At 39.9% G+C, this 25,443-nt stretch overlaps 1 protein-coding gene across 1 annotated transcript in view; it reads left to right on the top strand.

The window, feature by feature from the left end:
- The window catches only part of LOC110157540 (glutamate receptor ionotropic, NMDA 3B-like), a 276,111-nt gene extending 271,302 nt beyond the window's left edge, over positions 1–4,809 (top strand). The window contains 2 exon segments of the mRNA XM_020921888.2: positions 467–534; positions 2,601–4,809. Coding sequence (XP_020777547.2) covers positions 467–534; positions 2,601–3,543 — 1,011 coding nt within the window. The 3' untranslated portion in view covers positions 3,544–4,809.
- The last annotated feature ends 20,634 nt before the right edge of the window (positions 4,810–25,443 follow it).

Genomic DNA, 25,443 nt, shown 5'->3' with positions numbered 1-25,443 from the left:
CCTTTTGCTATGTAACCTTCCTGGACAACACAGACATCACAATATTCTTGAAAATAAATAAATAGATAAAAAATAAGATTCAAAGGTGTAGACGTACAGTATAAGCTCAAGATGATTTCACCGCCAATCCAGAAGTTAAAAACATTGTCCAGGTGACTATAAAACCATTGGAATCTTTTGACACTTCTCCTAGATGAAAGAGGGACACACTGAAATCAAGTACAGATGAATATTCTAAATTCATGAAATTGTAATTTTTTAAGATATTCTGTTTATGCAGTTAAATGAACCTTTTAAACAGTCATCCAAGCAGATTTTGTGTAATTATTAGCACACAGGCACGGTGCAGCAGAGTGGAAAGATTTCACTTACAAGTCAAATTTTCCATCATTAGTTCAAAGGAGGTGATGGAGTGATTGAAAATTATGCAATCTTTGTGTATTCAGAATCTCTTTTTTGCTTCTAGAAAATCCACCGGGCGCTGCACACCACATACGAGGACGTGGGGAAGGAGCTGACAGGCTTTGAGGAGAAGTAAGGCCCATTTTTCAATTTGACGTGTCTCTTTTGGGGCGTTTTGAGAATTTGTTTTGTTCATTTCACCTGCGGTAATGCCTTGTGACTTTTGTTCAATGCGGTTACCATTAGCAACGCAATGTAAGTGTCTGACATTGAAAAAAGACAATCATAAAGTCTCGTCTAGACCATAATACTCCGAGCATGAAACCATTTTTCTGAGAAGAGCCATTAAAGGGGCATTTAGTTCCCAATAACAAATGAGTCAACTCTTCAGATTTATGCCAGAGAGGAATTTATTGAGCAAATATAAAGGCGTAGCACCGTTCTAATAAAGACTGAATGATTTTGAGAAGAGATCAGGATCGAAATTCACCGTCTTGTTTGAAAAAGTGTAAAACAAAGTCCTGAGAGGTGCATCAGCCAAAACAAGTAAAAGAGCTGTGGAGCAAACCTGTTCACTGCAGGTCACACTGTAGTCAGAATACACGGAATTAGTAATGGACAATACCAGTGAATTAAATACAAAGTAATACGGTTTTAATAAGAAGAAGATAATAATACTTTTTTTTTTAACACCCAAGATCACTTTACAGGGCATAAACACAATAAAAACAACATGAATACTAAAAGCTCTAATCACGCTTACGTCACAAACCACGAAGACGTTTGGAAAGATGCGATTACAACTTCCCAGCATCAGTTTTCTTCATCTAAATATCATTGCAGTGTTCTGTTATGTTTGGCTAATCAACAATTACAACCATACCTCAGTTTTTATCCTTTCCCCTCTGACACACAACTCCGAACGCACTGGGTACAGGAAATTAGAAGAGACGAGGTCGCCACATTCAAGATGATTCCAAACAGCACATGTGTATGCGTACGTACGTAGAAAAGTGGAAATGGGATCATTTCTTTTATTAAAATGTTCTTATTTCATTTTTATTATTCTTATTTTTTTCTTCTCTTGCACTTATATTTATTTGTTTTGCATTGTTTTGTTTTTTGTAGTTTTTTTCTTTTTGCATCTGTTATTATCATTATTATTATTAATTTTCTGTCTTGTCTGTGGTTGTGATTTTAACAAAACTAAATTAATCACGTCAGGCTGATGGACCCTGTATACACAAGCTTGCCCAGCTTCTTTGGGTATTCACGTTTTGTTTTTTTTCACACTTGACACATATGGCATACATAATATATATGTCAAATGCATGTACATATTTATATGTATGTATAAAGCTGTGCCTTGTGGGATTATAATTTAAAATTGTGGAAAAAAATAAAATTGAATTGAATTGAATATGCAGGCTTCATTTTACCACTGATCACATTTACTTCAATAAGTTCTATCACAGTCAGTTTTAGTAGATCCATGTTAGCTGAGCCCTTTGTCAGTAACTACACCAGAAATTGTAATCACATCTTTCCCAACGTCTTCCTGGTTTGTGACATAAGTGTGAATAGAGCCTATTAGAACATTAGACAGAATAAACTAATTTAAATGTGGGTTTTGAGGTGGGACTAGAAAAGGGGCAGAGGGGTCAATTGTCAATACGAGTTTGTATTAAAATGCATTGAAACTCCTGAAACTCTAAAGCACTTTTCCTTGGGTCATTATCTTGACTTCACCTCAGCTTGAATTGATATAAAAATGTTATGTTATTGAACTATATGTTAATTAGTTAAATTTACATAGAAATAACATTTTTTTTGAGTAGTGTAATGAATAATTTTGCATATTTTCACATTAAATACCTCAGTCAGTATCAGTATCTGATGATAATAATATTGTAGTATTTCATGTGTTTAAAATATAGTTTTCCAATATCCTGTAGTCTTAAAAGTGTCGTCTGTAAGTTTATTAGATTTTTCTTCACTAGTAGATGTCAGATATGAAACCTGCTCAGACTCACCTGTGCTCTCTGGTCGTCTGTCAGACCAAAGCTGCCACATTATCACACTGCTGTAATGTAGATAGCATCTAGTGGTGTTATATGAGAACGCCACATGGCTGTTTCATCGTAAATATTTTTAGATATCCTTCATCACACTCAATATGTCTCTTATCTTTCCTCCAGACCATCCTCCTGCATCTCAGAGAACTGCACCCTGCACAGGAAGCAGCACCAGGCCCCGCCCCCCTCGCCTCCGACATCACTTCCTGCCTCGCTCACAGGGATCGACACGGGCGCCTCCTCCTCCCCGTCTTTAGACCACAAGGAGAAACGCGTGCACTTTGACCTGGAAACGCTTCACAGCTACCGCCTCCGCACCCACACCGCCTCTGTCCGCGGCCGCCCGGGGATGGTGGGCCGACCCGGGCTGGGCATGGGCGGGCTTGGCCTGGGAAGCCTTACCGGATTCGCGTCGCCCAGTCACATTAGCCTCCATGCTAACGGGGGTCCACCGTCATCACTGGCCTCCACTGGTTTGGTCCTGTCTCCGTTGGGGGGCAGGACGGGTCAGGCCAGTCTATGGGAAGGGGAGCTCCAGGAATTGCAAGGGAAAATTGAAACTTACCGAACCCAATTACGAGAAGCTTTGGCCAGGCGAGCTGAGATCCAGAACAGCATTGAAAGAGAGAGGAGCGGCTTTGTACGAAGAGATACGAGTTTGGAAAGACAGAGGATACAAACTATAAACACGGACAGGAGTAGCTCAATCCAGCCGAAAATTCCTGACCGGGAAAGGTCGAGCCAACTCCAAACTTTGAACAATCAGCAGCAGGTGGCGGCAAGGGCTAACCAATCAGGAGTGAGTTTGGAAGGATGTGGCAGCCAGTTAAATAACAGTTTGGACAGAGGGCGATCCAATGAGGTGCGCTCTGTGAACACGCTAACAGGGGAGAGGACTGTCCAGTCGCGTACTTCCACCAGTTTGGAGCGTAACCGTGGAAACCAACAGGGAATGGTCCAATCACGAAACACTTCCAGCCTGGACAGACAGAAGGCTAACCTGACACGAGCGCTCAACACTGTGGACAGGACCAACACAAACCCGCCCACTGTGAACCGGACCTGAGCGGAGCACGAGACTGGAGAGGGCTGCCAGCTGTGGGAAGCAGAAAACAGCAAACATTCTAATTGTGTTTTTCTCCAAGTTTAACCATCTTATATTTACTCTGGGCTTTTGGGGTTTTTGTGAGTCATGGGAGCTCATTTAACTCTAACAGCAGTTGATAATAAGGTATTTTATGGTTCAGATCTGTGAGAATTGTGAGAATTATTTGGTTTGGTTGTTAGTAAACAATACACACATTTGCCCATATTTATATATATATATTTTTTTAATTGCCTGAGAGAATTGGATTAGATCAAGGATCATCTCTTTAAAGTTAGAGTATGTAGCCTGCGCTCTTGGTGGTATAAAAATATTCTACACAACTGAACCTGGGTTGCCAGTGCCTTGACCTGCATATTGAGGACAAATTGTTGTTGTTCTCATTCTCAGTATAAGGACAGACCATGTGAAAGCTCAGAACCTCCAGACTAGCACTGATTTATGATTGGCTGCAAGTGCTGGGGTTCAGTTAGTGACCAGTTCAGATCAGAAAGAGACATTTTAGGTTTAAACACACTGGATTTCAGCTGTGAAACTGGCAACCTAGATGAGAGACTCATGTGAGGCTCTTTGTGCTTTCTGATTGGATAATTGCCTTGCGAGCCCAAACATTAAATTAGGCTCTAACCTAAATAAACAGGACATCTTATCCATTGTTTTTGTGATTAGGAATAAAATAACATCACAATTTTTCTCAGTAAAAACTATATTTGATTTGAACATGTTTACCTCGTGTCTAAGGACACAGATAGGTCTTGTTTATGGAATGTAAAATAACGATTCTGCAAAGTCTCCCTTTAAGTGTCACTCTGAGGTTACTCACACTGGACTCTTCTTATCACTTGATTTTAAATGTATTTTACTGTTACATAATGAAAGTGAACTACAGATTGACTTCACAAAACTTTCTTCTGTTGCCACTAGAGGGTGCTGCGCCTCTGCTTCCCACAGCTCGTCCAGACAGGAGAGTCTGTTTTTTAGGATCTCGGAGGAAAGCAAGGTTATGCATTTCTTTACAGACTGACTGAAGCTACCTTTGGCCTGAATGAAGAGAATAGTACTTTTTGAATTTCTACACAAAGCAATGCGAGTGTATCATACAGGTCTAATACTGTATGTGGCTGGATCCATGGATTAGTGTCAAACTGTGGTGTGCAGTGCCGTGTTCACATGGTGTCTACGAAGAACACATATTTTACTGAGAAAGAGCTTGTGGTACTGGAATATTTAAGCAAATACTTTTAAAAAGATTTATCCCTTATAAAATTGTATCAACATATTATTGAAATTTATCATAATTATCATTCTCATGTTTTGAAATAAACATCTATTTACATATTTATGTTGAAGTGTAAGATTTGTTCTAAATCACTGAGTAGATGTGTGAACACTGAGAGGTTAGCAAGTGACAGGTGCACTTGCCAATGTCTTTTTGTTGCTTAGTGCATCTGTAAAGAATAAAGTGTTGTTTGGTTTACCCTAAATCCATTGCTGATGGTACAGACTTTAACCATTTGCATGTCAAATGAAATAAGTGCATTCTAACTGAAGCAAAATGGTATGATTGCCATTCATTTTCATTAATATAAATAACTGAGTGAATTGTTCATATATTCACACAGCTTGGGGCAAGCTTTGACAGGGTAATTGCCAATGAGGTTTAGTTGGTCTTTATTTTATGTTATCAGGTTCTTTTTTCAGACCAAGAGTTTGTTTTCATGCCTGACAGTTTGGACTGCTCACTAGCGCTCTTCCTCACAGTGGTCATGTGATGTTGCTGTGATGTGTCTGGTCAGCTTATTTAAACAGGTTTGGCGCTGTTTTTCCTACCGGTGGAGGCAGGCCATCTGCATTCCGACTTCCTCAGGACAGTATTCAAGGTGTGTGAGAGTAAAAAAGCCCCTCAACAAACATTGTCGCTGGATTAATGAGGCAATCAAAATACGGAAACGTGCCCACGGGACTATAAACCGGGACGAGGGGCCTTTTTTACTCTCACACACCTGGGATACTGTCCTGAGGAAGTCGGACTGCAGATGCCGCTGCCGTCCTGCCTCCACTGGTAGGACGACCAAAACCTGTATAAATCAGCTGACCGGACTCTGAGGAAGAGCACTAGTGAGCAGTCCAAACTGTCAGGTATGAAAACAAACTGTTGGTCTGAAAAAAGAACCTAAGGACATAGGGTAATTGCCAGTTAAGGTTAGAACTACAATTCATGTATAAATTTCATGAATATTAAGAATGAGAATATTGCTGTTTACTGTCACAGTGTCATTCAACAGAAATGACCAAACTGATACACCATACGTTAATATCTCAAAAATGAAGTAATTATCAGTTCTATTTGCAGCCAAAACTCTGTCTCAGCCACAGCGCTCCAGGCCATGCTCATAGCCTGCTCTCACTCTCACTTCACCTCAGGCCACACCGATGATGGCTGTTTAACTGACTGCATTACCTCCTATCCACCACACGGGGGCACTGTAACCTGCACTTCTCTATAGGCTAAACTCATGCAGGGGATGACTTCATATCTGAATAATACATCTAAAAATAACCTCTCTTGACAGGTGTGGTGCTATGAGATGAAAATGATACGCTCCTGTGTTTCTGAAGTTTACACTGTCAGTTTGTGAATCACCTGACCTCCCTAATGGCTGCTACGCCTCTCTTGTATTGATCTTGCACCCATGCTTGATTTTACACAAGACTTAATTAGACGTAAGCAAATATCGACTTTATTGTCTCGCTACCAAAATGAATCGCTAATGAGAGGTGTTACAATATAAAGAAACGCCTGCTTAAAATAGACACCAGGAGAATGTGTTTTGAGCACAATTCAGAGTCAACAATGTGTGGGTTGTTGCCAAATTTTTGCCAATGTGTTGCATGCGCTGCTTTTGTGATGATATTATGATGAAGCCAATACTCATGTTAGACCAACAGACAATAGGCCCTCATGGATTTTATATTTTTTTATTGTTTTAATCTGTGTTTTGCAACATTTGAATGATTGTTAATACTAGAATTGGTATTGATGGACAAATAGTAAACAATCACAGGTTTCAGTTTCCTGTTTTGGACTCCCTTTTTAGGACTTTGTTAATCGCTATGACAACAGTCCAAGTTTCTAATCATTGTGAAATCCTATATCCACAGATACAGAATGCTTATATAACAGAGATGTAACGATATCCAAATCTCTCTGTACGATATTATCACAATAAGCATCTCACGGTACGATATTTATTACAATATTTTGAAGAGGCTGATATAATTGTAGATAGGACACTTTTATTGCTTTTAAAATACCTTGACAAGACTTTGGTGTGATTTATTTTTTTCATAATCCCAAAAATTCAAGTAAAAAACATCTCTTCATGTTGTTTGCACTGAAATGAATCATGGGATATGTAGTTCCCGATGTTCATAAGCTGTTGCTACTGGAACTTGTGATTCGATATATTGTGACAGCCCGTGATATTATTGTGAGACTTTTGATGATACAATATCACAATATTGTGGTTATTGTTACATCTCTATTACTATATAACATAACTTACTTCTATATTATCCACAACATGCCCTCACATCCATATCAGACCTCAACAGCAGCTAATAAAATTGTATTTCAGTGTTCATTTTCTGAACATAATCAATGCCATTTAGCACAAAAAATAAATAAATGAATAAATCTTCGTCTAAAGTCTAAACTCTGCTATTAGTAACAGAGGATTGGCTGTGGACTTCCCAGTAAATGGAGCTGATCACTGACGATTACTGTTAAATCTCTATCTTGCTTTAAATGTTATTCATTGTAAATCCCTGATGCAATAAGAATACAAGTTATTTAGACGTCCTTTACACATCAACTGATAGCTTTCTCTAAACAGGGCACAACCATATGACATCATCAAAATGTGACTTAGTGGTTTGCATGTGAGCTACTATATTTGATAAGGGCCGATATAATATTACTCTATTTTCTGATCTATGTTATAATGTCGTTACCTCCTCAAAAACAGATCTGAAGTTGTGTTTTGTTTCGTTCACACATGTTTAACACACAAACCCCAAAACAGAAAACACTCAGTTCCACCTTGTGATGTCATGTGGTAATCAAGAAAGTTCTCCTCTGTGTTTTTAAACTCCATACACCTTCACTTGAATGATTTGGGCGGCAGTAGCTCAGTTGGTAGAGCATTTGCCCACTGATCTGACGGTTGGCAGTTCAAATCCTGCTCTTGACATAAACGTCACAGGTTGAGCAGTCAGATCCACTGACCCACAGGTTGGCTGGTGTGATTCCAGCTCCCACAGATGAATGCTGTCGTTGTGTCCTTGGGCAAGACACTTAACCCACCTTGCCCACAGTGTCTGCGTACACTGGTGTATGAATGTGCGTGTGAATGGGTGAGTGGTTCCTTGTTGTAAAGCGCTTTGAGTGCCTTGAAGGTGGAAAAGCTATAGAAAAATGTGACCATTTACCATTTGGATCATTTGAGTCCCAGAATTGCCAATATTCTACTGAACTATAGCTCAGGGGTCTCCAACCTGTAGCTCCAGAACTACCGGTAACCCGCCACCCCCTTCCTAGTAGCTCGCCAAGGGATTTCTGAATGTTGAATAAGTAAATGCCTGTTACCATTGAATATGTATTATTTTGATGCAGAACTTTGTACACTAATAAATGGATAATGGTTTATGTTTAAAGGTATCTAATTGTACTTCATTTAAGGCTCGCCGTGGCTTTTAAATATACACCATTTTTTCTGACCGCTAAAAAAGTAGCTCTCTGGCATTTTCGTTATGTTTAATTTCGTTTAGTTCTCTGGAGGAAAAAGGTTGGAGGTGCCTGCTATAGGTAATAGATGTTTGTCCACTTGAAAAGTACCACTACATGACATCATAAGGTGGAATAGAGCATTTTGAGCTATAAAAATTACTCACTAATAACAGATTACTCAAACATATGTGAACAAAACAAAACACAACTCCGGGTATGTTTTGGAAGAACGTTATAACGTGGCTTAAAGCTCACAGGAGTAAATTCCATGTACTATAGGACCTTTAAAGTCTTGGTATAGGTGGAGGTAGCTGCTGATGATGAAGTACCGGAGACTGAGCTGTAGTGCATAAAATGAAGATAATCTCATCAATCAATCAGACTCTCCATAAAGCAGCACGCCTGTATTCTCTGCATTGTCATAAAAGAAACAATGGGGTTTTGTCCTGTGTGTGCGCTGGGCCGCCTGCACTGAAGGGGCTGTAAAATAATCAATGGCAGTGTGATGGTGGACAGGAGTGTGTGGGTTTGAGGTAAATGCTCTGACATTTGAGCGTGTGTGGATGTGCCCCTCTGGAGCTGATGCAATATGGCTGCTGCAAGACCTGAGCTTTAGTTTCAGACACACTTGGGTGTTTTGGAGCTGCTGAACGAATGAGGACTACTTTTTTTGGTCTAATCATGTTAAAGGGTTTCAGTTCTGTTTGTAGCTGCTATTTTGAGCACTTTTCACAATTCAAAAGGTATGATATTTTGTTTTGAATTTGGCAAGGTTAAAATACACGGGTAGAAAAGATGAATATATGACCATTTAGAATCATCTTTCATTAGATTAGATGTCGTTTTTGGCTTAAGGTCCTATATTACACAAAAGTGACTCTTGTGAGCTTTAAGTCATGTTAGAATGTTACTTCCTCAAAAACATGCCTGGAGTTGTCTCTTGTTTTCTTTCACACCAGCTCAAAATGTTCTGTTCCACCTTATGAAGTCCTGATGTGGTCATTTTCAAGTAAACAATTTCAAGTTGTTTAATAAAGAAAGACAATTCAAGGGTGGGAAATTATCCAAATGATTCTAGAGAAGGTGTGTGGACTTTAAAAACACAGTGGAGCAAGGGGGAGCAGAGTGTTTTCTTAGCCAGGCTGGTGCCACCTAGTGCCTCCGCTCAATTTCATTTCTCTCCAGCAACTAGACACCAGGAGAATGTGTTTGAATCAGAATACACCAGACGAGATGGTTTGCATGAAGTGCAATTTCAGGCACCAGCCAATCAGTGAAGAGTCATATATTCTGTGTTGGCAACGATTCCTGAGATCAAAGATTTAAAGTCAGAACAAAGAGAATGTTTGGTGAATTTTATCAAGGAGAAAGACGTTATTGCCCTTCTTCCTACAGGATTTGGGAAAAGCTCAATATACCAGTTAGTCCCATTAGCAGCGTATTACATACGTCACGACCAAATAGCAGCGATTGGTTCAATAAAAAAGTACCCGTCTACCGTCGAGTGAATGAATTCTAATGCCAGATGGTTTCCAATGTCAGACGGTTTCCACAAAGTGAAACTGGGGCTGATGAATCAGGCTAGTGCTTTCTATTTGAGAGAGTAACTCAGCCTGAAAATGCTTTATTTGTGTGTTAAACATGTGTGAGTGAAACAAAACACAGCTCCAGCTCTGTTTTTAATGAGGAAACGACATTATAACATAGATCAGAGAATAGAATATTAGTGGGGAAATAGAGCCTATTCATCAAATAAAGTGCTTTAAATACACCTGAGGAGTAATAAAATGTTCTGTGGTATCATTAAGATTCTGAACATGTGTGTCCATGCTTGTGTGTGAGGATGGCAGCTCTTTGCTCAGACAATGTAAGTGGGTCACGTGTGAACAGCAGTCAAAAGGAATTTTAATCAAACTTAAAATCCCCAATGCACCGCTCCCCCTGCAGCAATCAATGACAACCAACGCGTTCAAGTAAAAAGGCATGGAGGAACATAATGAGCAGCTTACGTAAACTGTTTTTAGTAGGGCTGTTGTGAGGTTTACTACAGCGACCGTGACACATCAGAGACGCCACTGACGAGGAGTTTATCACAATATATGACAATGTAAGACGGTGTACAAAGACACTGTGGACATATATGAGATTATTAGTAATTCTTCAAGTAGCAAAATGTAAAGTGACATAAGAGTGAGGGAAGACGGTGCAGAGGATTAGATTACATAGGCCGATGATTCAGTGGATGAAGTGTGACGTCACCCACAGCGTTCAGCTCCAGTCAAATGAAGCTCAGCAGTTCTGAAGCGAATTTGGAGTCAGGTTCTATATCAGGAATAGAAATTTATTTACAGACAAAATAACAAAATAAAAACATTAGAATCATATAGAGTGGGTTAATATGAACATTTTAAGACCAAAAATGAAGAGGCTCACTGCAGTTACAGAGAGAGGGGTGACAGTTTTTCAGTGTAGTCATTTGTTGAGGCGATGTAGCCGGAAGCGCCCCCATGTTTACTTTCTATTTCGAGACAACATTTTTGGTGAGTTGTGCCCATTTATATACACAGTCTGTGCTATATTTACATACCTAATCAAATCCAGATGAAGAAAAAGAAAAAAACATCTATAATTTTAATATCATTTGGACATTTTGACCTTTTTCAGACTTGAGAGCTGAAATGAGCATGATCACTTTTACTTTGAAGAGAACCTAGTGTGATTTGGAGGCTAATGTAGAACATATATTATATTGGGCTTTTATTACGCACATTTAAAGGAGCATTAAATAGGTTTTGTGGTGAAGGGTACACCGCATGATTGTCTCCGCAGAGTGTTATTGCTTCGTCTGGTAGAGAAAAGCAGATGATGCTGCCAGGTCAGATACAGGTCAGATCTGTGGAGGTGGCATTTTATTTTATTTTATTTTATTTGTAAGACAGGCAATGCCCTACAAAGGCAAAAGACCTTAACACTCCAGTGTGTGAAATAATGACGTCATAGTTTCTGTTTTGTCCAGACAAAAGTATAATAGGTAGGGCTCCCAAAATCTGAGAACTAATTGCTATAATGAAGAAATATTTTGAAAATATATGTGAAAAATATTGAGCTCAAAATTGACCTTTGACCCTTATTTGGCAGTTCCTGTTCTCTGTCTTTGTATCATGTGCCAAAAATAAGACAAAGACAAAAAGCAGAAACTAACCTGATCATTATTTGCTTGATTTTCTCCAGACTTCCATCCTTTATAAGAAAAACACCTCACCAAGGTCGAGTCGTCATGGGGTTTGTTTGAGAAGAGCTTTGGATTTCCTGTTTAGTGCTGATCAGGATCGGTGACACTTACACAGAGAAACAGTTTGACACACAAGTGACTTTGCAGTATAGTATGTGCAGTATGATGAAATAAATACCAAACAAATACCAAAAAGTATAACTGAATACAAAGGTATATTTATTTAATGTGTTCAGACACTGTGCCAAGGCCGCAACAAAAGAAGGAGACCAGAGTTTGGTTTTTAAAATAAAATATATTTATGAACTAAACCACAAACAAAACATACACTGTTACTGCCTTTTGTCTTTGCACGACTTCTTATTTTTGGCTCATGATACAAAGGCAGAGGACAGGAACTGACAAATAACGGTCAAAGGTCAATTTTGAGCTCAGTATTTTTCACGATATTTATTCACATGATAAAAGAGATCTCAAATACCCCAACATGACATGAACTCATTTTTAACTAAACATGATTCTATGGCGTTCTGCTTTCGTAGGGCAGAGCAGGTCATGGAACCTCCCACCAGAAAAGTTACACAGTACAACTTTAAGTCATTTTAAAATCTGTATGTAAGGATTTACCCATAACAATGACATGTGCACTACAAAATGATTTCTTTCTTCTGGGTATTGCCAAATGAAATGCAGTGAAAACGTGTATTTCAAATATGACGCAGAAAACTCTTTTGAAGGAGTCCGTTTGTATTTTTATGAATAGTTTTGGTCGGTTTTGGTTGTGTCTGGACCTCTTTGTGTGCGGTGAGTAAACAGGGAGGCCATACAGCGCTGTGAATGATGACTTTATTAGCTCCCGCCAGCTGTGACCAAACCCTGGGGTATTATTGGTTGTGGTGTCTAATGTTGATGGGCGAGGAGAGCGAGAGGGAGAGAGGGAGCGAGGGAGCGAGGGATCAAGGGAGGGCGGTGGGAAGTGGGGGGTAGACAGACGGGGGACTACCTCATGAGAACCAGAGGAGCTCCTTGACAACGGGACAGGCCCAGCGGTGAAAGGGGCGCCCCGGATAATTTAGTGACAGAGATGGAGAGAAAGGAAGAAAAGGAGGGAGGGAGGGAGGGAGGGGAGACTAGGAAGAGGAGGGGCTGGGTGGGGGGTGGGGGGGGGTGTATGGGAAGCAGTTGTAAGGAAAAGAAAGAGCTGGAATTTCACTGCTACTGTAAGTCATACAAACGCCAGTGACCTCATCCAGTTGGTACAATACAGACGAGGTGCACAGGTGAAGTGTCTTGCCCAAAAGCACAACAACAGTGAGTAACTAAAGCAGCAGAGATGAGTTATGTCGGTCCTAATGAGAAATACAGTGGAAATGCAAGAATTATTATTTTTTTACTATTACCATGGCAGCTTTTGACAAATGTTCTGTAAGAATTGAATTGTTTGTTAAAGGGCCCATGTTACACTGTTTTCTGGTCTATGTTATAATCACATCTGTTTATCACAATATTTAGGCGAGGTTCTTCTCTGCTCCAACCTGTGATGTCATGTGGCAATACAGGAAGTGCTCCACTGTGGTTTTAAACTCCATACACCACTAGAATCATCTGGATGATTTCAAATCTGGAACTGCCAATCTCTGCTGAACTACAGGTCAAAAGTAGCAGTTGACTTGAAAACTCCCTCTTGATGATATCACAAGGTGGACACTAAAAACAGTCTTACCCACTCCACAAAACACCCGAAACAAATCTGTTATTACACCAGACTGTTGATGTGAATGTTTGTGTAGATAGAATCATTTTAGAAGTAAAACCAACTTTGTATTTGAAGGATTTATGTCTGAGCAGCAGCAGCAAGTTGTACTTCCTGATAGAAGGTTTGGCAGCGGCGGACTGATATATGAGAAAATAGTCCCTCAACATGCGACAATTCATGAGATGCAAGATTAGTTTTATTTCAAACATTATTCTATCAACACAGACATTTACATTGACAGTCTGGCTTTATGATTGTTTTGCTTCGGGCGCTTTGTGGATTGGGTTAGACTGTTTTTAGTGTCAGGCTAACTATGGCCATTGACATGCACTAGCCTAGCCCCAGCAACCTCTGCAAATACAAGGACTAGATGGAATATTTTAAAAAGTGTCTCCACACGTCTCCAACACTATGGCTCACTAGGAAATGAGGTCCTATGTCCAAAATTCTGGACTGTCCCTTTAAGTGACATTAACCCTTTAAGTAACTGAATAAGTAACTACATAACGCAACTAGACAACCTCAGACTTTAGTGCAGGCTGTTGCAATGACAGTATAGCAGTGCAGATTAGAAAGGTTTTGGTTTCTAAAAAAAAAAGTTAACAAAGTGTAATTAATGATTTAAAATTGAAGTACAGATTATAAGCTCTTAAATGTGTTCCGCTCATGACCCACATTAGTTACAAAAACACAGCAATATTATCGTTTATTTTAAAATTACAAGTTTGCAAAAAGGCCAACAAACAACATTAGTTTTATAGTTGAATCCACCCTTCTCATTTCCTTCCTTGTCACGCACGATTACGCACGATCACATACATTTGCACGTACAGTCTGGCGGTCTCAGATGTTAATGGCCTCAATGTCATCCATAATGAGTCAATGAGGTGTGCGTGCGTGTTATTCTTTACGCGCACATGCACCTATCCAGGGGTGCGTGCGCGCGTGGTGCTGGACGAATCCAAACGGAGCTGAGTGGACAGGCTGGCACCCACCACAGCCACACCCTTTACACTAAACAAAGAGTTATAAACATTTGGAGACGGATTTTGGACAGTTGGACAGAAGTGCGCAAATATTATGGGATTGTTGATATCATTTCCTTCTCACAGTTAACCAAGCGTTATAATTACACTGATACTGACTGTTGAGATGCTTTCCAAAAAAAAAAAAAAAAAACGCCCACTCGCTTTTTTCACACACATGCGCACGGTAGCATGTTTATACACACCATCCACATTCCCCAAAACCCCGAGCCCTTTGTCTTGGCCGTAGCCCCGAATCAGGAATTCAACGGGGGGCACGGGAGGAATAAAAGTGTCTGCGCTGGCTGCTCCTGTGTGTGGATGTGTGGACCAGACTGTCTCCTCCCCCCACCATAAGCTCACCCACTCTCTCCACCCCCCTGTACCCCTCTGCACTCGTCCCTTACGCCTTTGTGTGTGTGTGTGAGGGTGGCTGCGTACCCGAGCGCCATATGACGGGGCCATTCAAAGAGAAATACGCACATTTTAATCGTGTTGGGATTTAATTTGGGGGCAGTACAAATAAAGGTGTGGACCGGGATGTTTGACTTTTTTCCCCAAGCCAGGAAATAAGCACAAGAAAGCGAGGAGTGACGCGTAAGTAGCAATTGGACTTGCACCACCGATTCTCTGCATCCCTCAACACCTCAACTCTCGCATCCAAGGGACCAAAAAAGCGCACATACGTTCAAAACTAGGATTTATCTTATTGGAAGTCTTGAAAATGGATTAACGTGGATTGTACCCGCCGCCAAACTGGAGCAGAACGCACGGGCAAGGCGGAGCGGACGGGGGAGACGGGACTCGGTGAATTCACGGAGCCCGCGGGACAGAGGTGAGTGCGACCGGTACTATCTGTCCGGTACTTGTAATGCCCCCTGCTCGTGTGCGAACATGCGGCATCTTTACGCAGACCCCCACGTAAAAGCAGCGAAACCTCAACATCATCATCCTCTTCCTCCAGACCAGACACGAGGGCAGATAAGACGAGCACATGGTTTCTCACGTTTTTATAATTGATGAGAGCAGTGCGCCGCAAAAGCTACGATGTTGATAACGGGTTTTACGTCGTTTTTTACGAGAAATAAACTGAAAAGATTTGTGTAAAACCAGTAATTAGCCTAAGGAATTCCACCCATTTAACGTGTTCAAAAGCCAATTTACATACCTACTCCTGGTGCCATTAAAATCAATAGATGCTCTTAAAGATATAGGACCACAATAGTAAAAGATATTCATTGTAAAGGAATAGACTTGCTTTCACTGCAGTTACTTTGATTGTGAATTAATGGAAGGTTTATTGACATAGAATAAACAGCAGGTAGTCCAGCTGGGTCTATGCTGTGAATTATACATTGGTGTTTGATTTCATAGTCCATCTTTAAGAGCACAGGGTCATTGGGGGAGCGCTGGGTTTGATTTAAGGCTTAGTTGCTGCTCTATAGGGAGGGACTATAAATGGGGAGAGCTACTGTCAAGTGTCTGTGGTGTGAAAGCAGGGACCTTTGGAGGCAGATGCGTCTTTGGCAAGTGACAGTCACTATAGAAACATACTGAGTTTCATAAGGAGACTTTCCCTGACCTACAGTGACATCATGGTCGTGTCATGATCAGGGTGTGTGTGTGTGTGTGTGTGTGTGTGTGTGCATGATGAAAGTTCCAGTCCAGAATTCAACACCGACTGTGATCACGTTGTAATAATCACTGCCTTCTAGGTTTTGCGTTTTTGCCGTAACTAGAAAACAATATTTAAACATCTCTTACCTCTCTTACTTAGATCAAGTGTTTTACGTCAGATGCCCTACCTGATGCCACACGAATGATCTCTAACTTGGGGCCACAAAGAGTAATGAATGGTTTTGACTTGCATATATATGTTTTTCAATGACACAAACAGTACAAACTACTTTTTTTTTTCCTTTTACAGTTGCACTTGTTCCAGTCTGCCAAATCAATCACTGACTGTTCACCCCATGCCCAAATTATGACTTAACTTGAACCAGGATTAAATCAGGACTTGGATAGGACCAGTACCCCTGTAATTGTTTTTGATCATTTTGTTGAATTTTGTTGTTCATCTTTATCTTTGAACTCTGTTTTAGTTTTTTGCTCAAATTTGATTTATTATGTGTCAAACAGTCAAGTATGAGTGTGTGTGTGCGTGGTTATGTTGATTTTGTTGTTTTGATGCTTATTTGAATGTATGTAGCCTTCTGTCTGCTCTACTGTATCTATCTTTTGTTGTTGCAATTATGAGGACCCCCTCGAAAATGAGATGGCGAGACATCTCAAGGAGTTTATCCTCCAAACAAATACATTCAAATTCAAATTCAGTAACCATCAGGAATCAGGACTAAACTGGATTCAAACACACAAAAGCACTAAGTTGTGAACACAGCTTTAGTTAAAGCTACAACTTTTCTGGTGTAAGATCTGCAGCCTACCTGTCTCCATGGAGATGTTATTGCGTGTCTATCTGTCACAAGGGAGACGAGCAGGTTAGAACATCACTCTACAGTTACAATTACAATTCAGCTCCGTGGAGAGTCGCCCCATTCACATTTTCTTCTAATTATTATATTTATGAGCAAGAGAAACATCTGTAATGGATAAATGTTATGGATATGTTAATATCATACAATAGACAGTCCAGAGAAAGTAATAACATCTCCATGGAGACAAGTTAGGAGCCGACATGCCACAGAAAAGTTGAGCAGTGCACCTTTAACAATACAGACTTGATCTAGAAGTTCCCATATAGATGAAGATAAACGCAAAACATACATGCATTAATATCTAACAATATTGTGAATAGAAATGATTCCAGTCTCTGTGGTCCATGGAACCATTTGATCCCTGCACCATACGGAGGCTCATACATTAGCATACATAAACATACTGTACACACTGGCCACATGGAGACGAATTACAGTCTTCTCTCGCTCCACATGCACTTATTTCCTGTGACAGATGAGCTGCAATTCACTATGCATTGAGTAACTATAATGTAATTCACAACATATTGATTTTTCTCTTCATTTGTAAGCACCCCGGTGTAATGTGTCAACCTGAAAGTACCACGCGGCTGTGTAAATTGGAAAATGGCATAGTAGAAGATTACAAGAGAAGCAGTATCAGGTGGAATTGGCAGTGTGGTTAGCAATTCTCCTTCACAGCAAGACGGTTTTGGGATTCAATCTTGAAATCCAATCAAGCAGAAAAAAATTGCCTTAGAATTATTTTTGTGATCAGTGACTGGTGGTAGTTTTTATCAAAGCGAGATTTAAGCTCACGCTGCATAAAAAACGTGATAATATTTTGATCAAACCTAGAAGAAAATCTGGACTAGACCAGGACTAAAGCAAACCACTGGTAGTAAAGTGGACTCAAACCAGGGACAAATGTGACAAATGCAGTGACATCAAGCTGGGGATGCTCTGTGTGTGTCTCTACTGGCAGAATATTTATCAGTTACCATGGTGACACAATGTACACATTAGCAATACTGACACAAAAGTTTCAAGATCGTCTGAAAAATCACAACTAAGCCAACTCTTTCTGGTCAGACTGTGTTCAAATTAAATTCAGATTAAAGTCCAACTTGAGTGACAGAGCTTCAGACAGAGCAGTGCCTTCAGTTAGCTTTACACCTCCAGAGAATGAGCTGCAAAGTATCAATAGCTGACATGCTCCCCGTACCTGTTTTTTGTGTATAGGCTATGGATAGGCTCTAACCATTTCCAGAGCCTTTCATGTTTGCATACACACACACACACACACACACACAGACCAGTTTAGCAGACGCACAAACACAAACACTGAGACATGATGTGCCCAGAGGAGGGGGCTGCTCTTTTAGATAAAACACTCTTTCTTCTGTAAGAGCTTGTGTGTGTGTGTGCTTTGAGTGTGGATTTAAGTACACCACTTTAAACTAGTGTCAGGGAGAGCTGGATCTATAGGATTGCGCAGTATCTTCAAATTACCATAATGTACTTATATGCCATGATCAGTTGTGTAAAGACAAAAAGCAAAAACACTCCAATAAGATGATTTAGATTTCGTTCTAATCCATATGTCTTAAAGTTATGGTTGAACTTGTTTTGTGCAGGGTAGCATGGTCTAGTCTGGAGTCTAGGCTGCGTGGAATTAACCTTGCATAGTTAAATGGATTCTCATAATATTAGTTTGCAAACTCTCGAAAAGGCATCTGCGTGTGCTCTTGCTCTTGTGGCAGGGTCCGACTGGTGGTGGGTGGCCAATCACATTGAGGTTTGTGCCGAAGCCTGTCAGCTTCTCCTGGAGGTGGCCTGAAAAGAGTCTTAAAAGAGAGTCCAGAAGAGTTAAAACAGTTCGCAGACATGTCTCTTTATTGGCTCCAGCAGGTACAGGTCTCAGATTCAAGTTGATTACATGATTCAGCCACACAGCATCTCTCCACGTCACCTCCTTTAGTACAGCAGAGCAGGTAGCGTTATACTCGACCATCTGTATAATTGTTTTTTGCAGGAAATTCACAGTAATGTTGACCCAGACAGTGTTATCATAGATTGGCATGTGTTACAGAGTTCAGACACTCCTCCTTTATGTCTTGTATACATCACAAAGTTCATCATAACATGTCCCAACCTCATTAATACTTTAAAGTTCAGACATTGACTTCTCTTTATGGCACATGTAAAGGAACAGTACACAACTTTCATATTGCATGGTGAATTAACATGAATGAAACATTAAAAACACAGAGAATAATTCTCACAAGCCAAAGGAACCAAAACAAACATGGCGTCACCGACATATGTACTTCATTCTATTTTAGTGGAAATACGAGTATTTAGTTTGTGCAGTGAAAAAAGATAAGAGCTTTATACGTCTGTGGACAAGAAAGATGTCTGTGCTTTTCTCTCAACTGGATTTAAATGAGATTTTTCAGCTTGTTCTGCTGTTGAGACTTTTCAACAAATCAAATTCAAATATTAATCGTGACACTGATCCCAGAGCCAGATCCCAGACTGATAATGTGAGGAATGAATTTAATTTGACATTTTTCTCATTCATCTTGATTTGCATTTACTTCTTTATTTTTATTTTTTTAAAGAAATAGAAACGAGCAGTTGACGTTAAACATACGTCAGTATACATTTCCTGAAGATAAACAACGTGTACTTAATGAATGTCAGTTAACACAAAAGAAGAAAGGGAGATGTTTTCTTTCAAAATCTGAACTCCGCTCTAGACCACATGCTTGTGCTGACAGAGAACTGGCTGTGGACTCCTCAATTAAAAACACTCAGGCTTTGATGATTAGAATCGACCCAGTCACAATCTTAAAAAAAAAAAAAAAAGTGATTAATTGCACAGTCCTGCTTTGACCTGATTTAGCCCCAGCTCAGAAAATGCCATATTAAATTAATAGACCCAGTTATAAGACTCTAGAACTATACATTTTTACGAGGTTTTATGTTAAAGTTTACGTATATGCGACAGTCCACCATATTTTTCAGTTTTAGCATGTTTTATAACTGTTACCTTACTGTTACTGTGACCCTAAACCCATCTTCCTCCTAATCCCTTTTTAACCACACTTGAATCCAGCTCCCCAAATATCCCCCTCTCACTGTGCCCTCCCCCCACAAACACACACATATACACACATATACACACACATACATAAAATATATACATATATAGAGAGAGAGGCGTTTTCATATTTAGGCCACATTTTTCTGTAATCATTTTGCCTTTTTTACTTGTCTTTGATCAGTGCTTATCTCTTCTCCTCTTTCCTTCAAACCGGTCACAGAAATTACTGCAGAAGTCTTTGATTTGGAGGTCTTTTTTAGCCGCCCGGGGTCATGGTTAGAGAGAAAATTAAAATGATGAAGGCGCGAGGTGCTCTACACAACAAGACGAGATTGAATTGGAATTAAAAGCTTGCACAAACTTGCAAAAATCTGCTATTGTTCGTAATTTCATCCACGTTTTATTGATTTTGTGTGTGTGTTTATTTTTGTGAGAGATTTTGAGTGGACTTTGTGGATTTTGACAAGTTGCTTGGCCATTTAAAGAAAGCAAGAGAATCCTGGGAAGACACGATAACTCTGTTTACACAGATCATATTAAATCAGCCTGAGAATTGAACCCGCAACCTCTTTGCAAGTTTCATGTTTGCTGAATGATGATAAGAAAAAGATATTTGTATAGTGACTCACATTGCAAGTTGATAAATGGTTTGAAGTTTGCATATTGATACTTTGCGGTGACATTATGCATGGATGTTTAGGAGTTACCATGGCGACACAATGCACACTTAAGCAAACAAGGTCAAAAAAGTGCTAAGATTGTTAAAAGAAAAAACACAAAGTGGATTTAAACCACCCAATTTCAGGAGTCTGTGATCAATACGTGCGTCTATGGTCCTGTTTAGGGGTTTGATTTTGAACTAAAAGGTAAGAGGGACTTGTTTAAGTGCACAAAATCAGCTCACTTGTTGCAATTCCTGCTCATTCAGTTCTTTCTGGTCAAGAGGGGGTCTCGCCCGGAGCGTAAATCAGTGTAGGATCGCCACTATCAGAGACTTAAATAGTGGAATGCAAAGAAAAAGGAATTCATTTGTGGTTTGTTTTGGAGAGGAAATGCAATGAGCCCTTATGTTACAGACTGGACGCTCAATAAAAGGCATAGATCAATAAGCAGCATATTGACCTAACCCTTAACCCTTGAGGGGAAATACTTCAGCCTTTTAAGCAATCAAAAGTCCCTCAGTCAATATTACTGTAAGACTGCGTAGCTTTTCCCAGTTCAGTCTGGTCGTTTGCAACAGTGTATTTTTCTAGATCCTCCAGAGCTGATCATACTGATCTGATAACTTCACAGTTTTTGAATGATTCACAGATATTGACTCCATGTCCAAACAAAAGTGCAATTGCAATCATCAAATGTTTACCAGTCCTCTAGTATTGGACTAGATTCATGGAACCAAACCATACGCCGCGTTCCAAATAAGAAGAGAGCGTGGGACACCTCCAGCTCCATCAACTGTTTCCAATTGAAAAAAAAAAATCACCTATCTGTCTGTAACTGCTGCAGTGAACCTGGTTATTTTGGTCTTAAAGTTGTTTGTATCATCTTATTTTACACGATCCTGGAATTTTCATTTTCTATTTTGCGTGTAAGTACCGTGTTTTCCGAGCTATTAGGCGGTCTATTTTCGAACTTTTTTCACAAATAAACCGCACCAGACTTTAAACGAAACACAACAGTGGTGATGGGTCAGTGGGACTTTGTTTGTTGTGTTCACAGTGACTCTGGGCTTTGTTCAGTTGTGGCGTGTAGGGAGGGTGCTGTCTGGGACCTCTGGATTGTCGGCGTGTTCGCAGTGACTCAGTTGTTCATTTGTGGCTAGAAGTGGCACACTGGACTCGCTTTTTTCGGTTCGTTCCTCCGTTCCGTTCCTCGTCGGCGTGGAGTGATGAGTGTGGCTGCGGGTGTGTTTTGCTGTGCGGTCTCTGTCTGCTCCGTGTGTGTTTGTGTGCGCTGCGGGTGGTGCGGCTTTGTAGTTTACTGAAGTCGTGCTGGGACACCCGAGTGGATTCGAGTGGAAATTAACATTCCTAATCTGGAGCTCGTCTCCAAATTCGCGCCGATAACTTCTAGCCTCGTTAGTTTCATTTGACTGAAGCCGAACGCTATGGGTGACACCACCGAGCAAGATACTATGAAATATTCCAGGTGACAGACCCTACACCAGAAAAGTTACACAATAAAGCTTTAATGTGACATAAAGAGCCAGATAAAAACAAAAAAATCTTGACATCCCAAAATATTAAAAGTGCATCATCTAACTTTTCTGGTGCAGGGTCTGTCAAATGTTTTTCTTCATGGAGACTTGGTTATTGCTTTGTCTGGAATGTTTCACAGTATGGCATTAAACCTTTCTGTTTTCATGGAGACCAAACCAGTTACAGATCTGTGGAGAGGCGACCCCACTCACAGTCAGAATGTCAGTTTTTCTAGGTATTTCTGAGCTATAAAAACACCTGTAATTGAAGAAATGTAGAAGGTAGGTAGAAGGTAGAGCTTTTTAATGTCATAATATGGAACATTCCAGGCTGAGCAATGACATATCCATAGAAACAAGCAGGTAATCACCAATCAAAGTTACATAGTGCAACTTGAAAAATCTGAGTGGCCAAAATGTAGTTGACACAGACCTGCAGAGAGTACAATGTGCTGTGCATGTGCACAGAGAGATTGGAGATGACAGACTCAGAGAAAGATGCAAAGATGCTTCCACAGCCCTGGGCGAATTTGGCTTTCTGAGGATTGCTTCAAGGCTTATTTTGGGATTAAGGATTTTGGAGCGGGCTATTTACGACCACTGCTGCTCCCGAGAAATGAAAATGCAAACTGAAAATGGTCTTTACCTTGTGAGTGACCGCAATTGTCCCTGCTAAATCTTTCTAATAGGATCAGTTAATGGTGTTTTCAAACTCAACTAATAGATTAAAAGCGCTGGACCAAACTTTTACTGTCTTAAAAACATGGCAAAATAGAAGTAGTGCATTTTAAACACTTATACAGTGGTCCAAAGTTATTCCTCACTTATCTTTCTGACTATTCTAATTATTCACTGTGATGAGTTTATATGCACTTTTCACACCTTCCAGAGACCAGAGTTGGGTTTTGTTGTGATGATAAAGTTAAAAAAAAACTTGCATGCTAATGTGCCCTTCTTCATAATAAAACACTTTGATGATTTAGTTCAACTTCCTATGTCTTAAAGGTCCTATATTATGCAAAACTGACTGTTGTGAGTTTTTAGTCATGTTGGAATCTTGTAGCCAGGCTGGCACCTCCTAGTGCCTCCGCTCAATTGAATTTCTCTCCAGCGACTAGGTCAGGAATTGGAATACACTAGACCAGGGGTGTCAAACACAAATTCACAGAAGGCCAAAATAAAAAAAACTGAGACTAAGTCGTGGGCCAAACTAATTATTTATTGAAAAATTTCAACAGCATCTGCATGTTTTTGCTTCTTTCGGGATATGTAATGTTAAACCTTTTCTTATAAAATAAATGTTTAATAATAGTTTTGCTTAAACATTGACACCAGAATAAGCATAATATAAAATAATAACAAAACTTTTATCTGTACCCTGCGAGCCAGCTCTAATACATGTTTGATATGATCTTACGGACCAAATATAATTATATCGTGGGCCAAATTTGGACTCCGGGCCTGAGTCTGACATGTCTGCACTTAGATGGTTTGCAAGAACCCCGGAAGTTGTAGACCATGCACCGGCCAATCACGAAAGAGCTGAACCAACCTGAGTTGCGAAAGCAGACCGCATACACTATCCTCCTTTGGACTTCCTTTGTCAAATACAGACTTTGCATTTTTTTCTTGCATCTTTAATTTGCAAGTTCATCTCGCAGAAACAATAATGATCGTTGACAGACATGTTCACTCTCTGCTTTGTTTGTTGTTGTTCTGGCAATTACTTGGACACCGCTGGGCGCATTACATATGTCACGACCAAATAGCAGCAATTGGTTAAATAAAAAAAAAGTATCCATCTACCGTCGAGCCAACGAATCCTAATGCTAATGAGATCAGAGCTCAGGCTGATGAATCAGGTTAGGAATCTTGTTATCTCCTCAAAAACATAGCTGGAGTTGTGTTTTGTTTCATTCACATCCTGCATTATTAGTCTGTCTACATCTCCAACGCTCAAAATGCTCTGTTCAACCTCGTGATGTCATGAAGAGGTGGCCATCTTTTACTTTTACATTTTAAACATTTATACAGTGGTCCAAAAGTTTTAAGTTTTGCATTCTGAGTATCCTAATTATTCACTGTGATGAGTTTTTATGCACTTTTCACACCTTCAGAGACCAGAGCTGTGATGATAAAGCTGTGAGAACAAAAACTTGCATTCTAATGTGTACTTCCTGAAATCAGAATATCAGAAAACTTCATAATTTGGTGCAGCTCACATAGCACTTATTTTGACCTCAAAAGGAAGACAATTCTTGCTCAAATACATGGGAACACAATTTGGGTTCAGGGCCTTTAAGTGCATTTGCAGGAAGATGGCAGTTTCAGATAAGTGAAACTGGGACATAGTGCGAGGAATTGGAGAGAGATCTAAGCGGAGGTGGAGGAGGAGGAGAAAATTGGGTAAAGGACGCAGCAGAGGAGATAGGGCAGATGTAAGGAGCTACTAGGGAATCAGCAGTGAATGTTTAGCACTGTTTAGTTTCTCTCTCAGCTCTGAAGAATTTCTCTGTGGTCTGTAGCTGCCCTCAGGTTGTTGTTGACAGACAATCTCCAGAGTGATTTGTGTACAAAGATGGAAAAGGCGTTATATTGGCGCACAGTAAATATAAACACGCTCCACTGTTGTAGTTCCAACGAAATCATTTTTTTATGATCAGAATGCGGTAAAATTATACTCAGATTAAAATGTAACAAAGCCTCAGACAGAGTAGTACTTTCAAGTTAAGAAATCAGCTGGAAAGTCCCCTGAATTGTACCCTTTATGAAACCAAATTAGTTAATCTATATACATTTAAACACAAGTTACAGTACATCTCAGCACATTTGTTCATGTTGAGCATAAGCAAGTATTCTGATTTGGGAAGGATGAGCACCGTGCTTTTATGACACATGAGCTGATTATGTTCATGCCAAGCAGGTAAGGAAATAATGAATATTTCGTCCTAAATCAATTACAGATTCTATAGGACATGGGGAACCAAAAAAAATTTAAATACGATTTCATAGTAAATTTCTGTGCATAAATGAGGATTATATTGATATTAATGAAAAAATGTGTGCCGCTTTGGGAAGATCGGTAAAATAACATAAATAAGGCCCCACATTTGGTCTCGCTACATTCACATTTCATTTTATTATGATATACGCTGAGAAAAACAACCTTTTCCTTTCGTGTTTGTTAGTTTCTGCTTAGATAAAAAGTACACTTGAAACAGAAATAAAGTCCAAATAATTTACTTTTTCCAATATTAGAAAGCCACACTTGTGCAAGGA

Source organism: Boleophthalmus pectinirostris, unplaced genomic scaffold (assembly GCF_026225935.1).
Source record: "Boleophthalmus pectinirostris isolate CB_2022bp ecotype Guang Dong unplaced genomic scaffold, ASM2622593v1 HiC_scaffold_10, whole genome shotgun sequence".
In the NCBI taxonomy this organism is placed as follows: Eukaryota; Metazoa; Chordata; class Actinopteri; order Gobiiformes; family Gobiidae; genus Boleophthalmus; species Boleophthalmus pectinirostris.
This window is presented reverse-complemented; position numbering and strand designations above follow the sequence as displayed.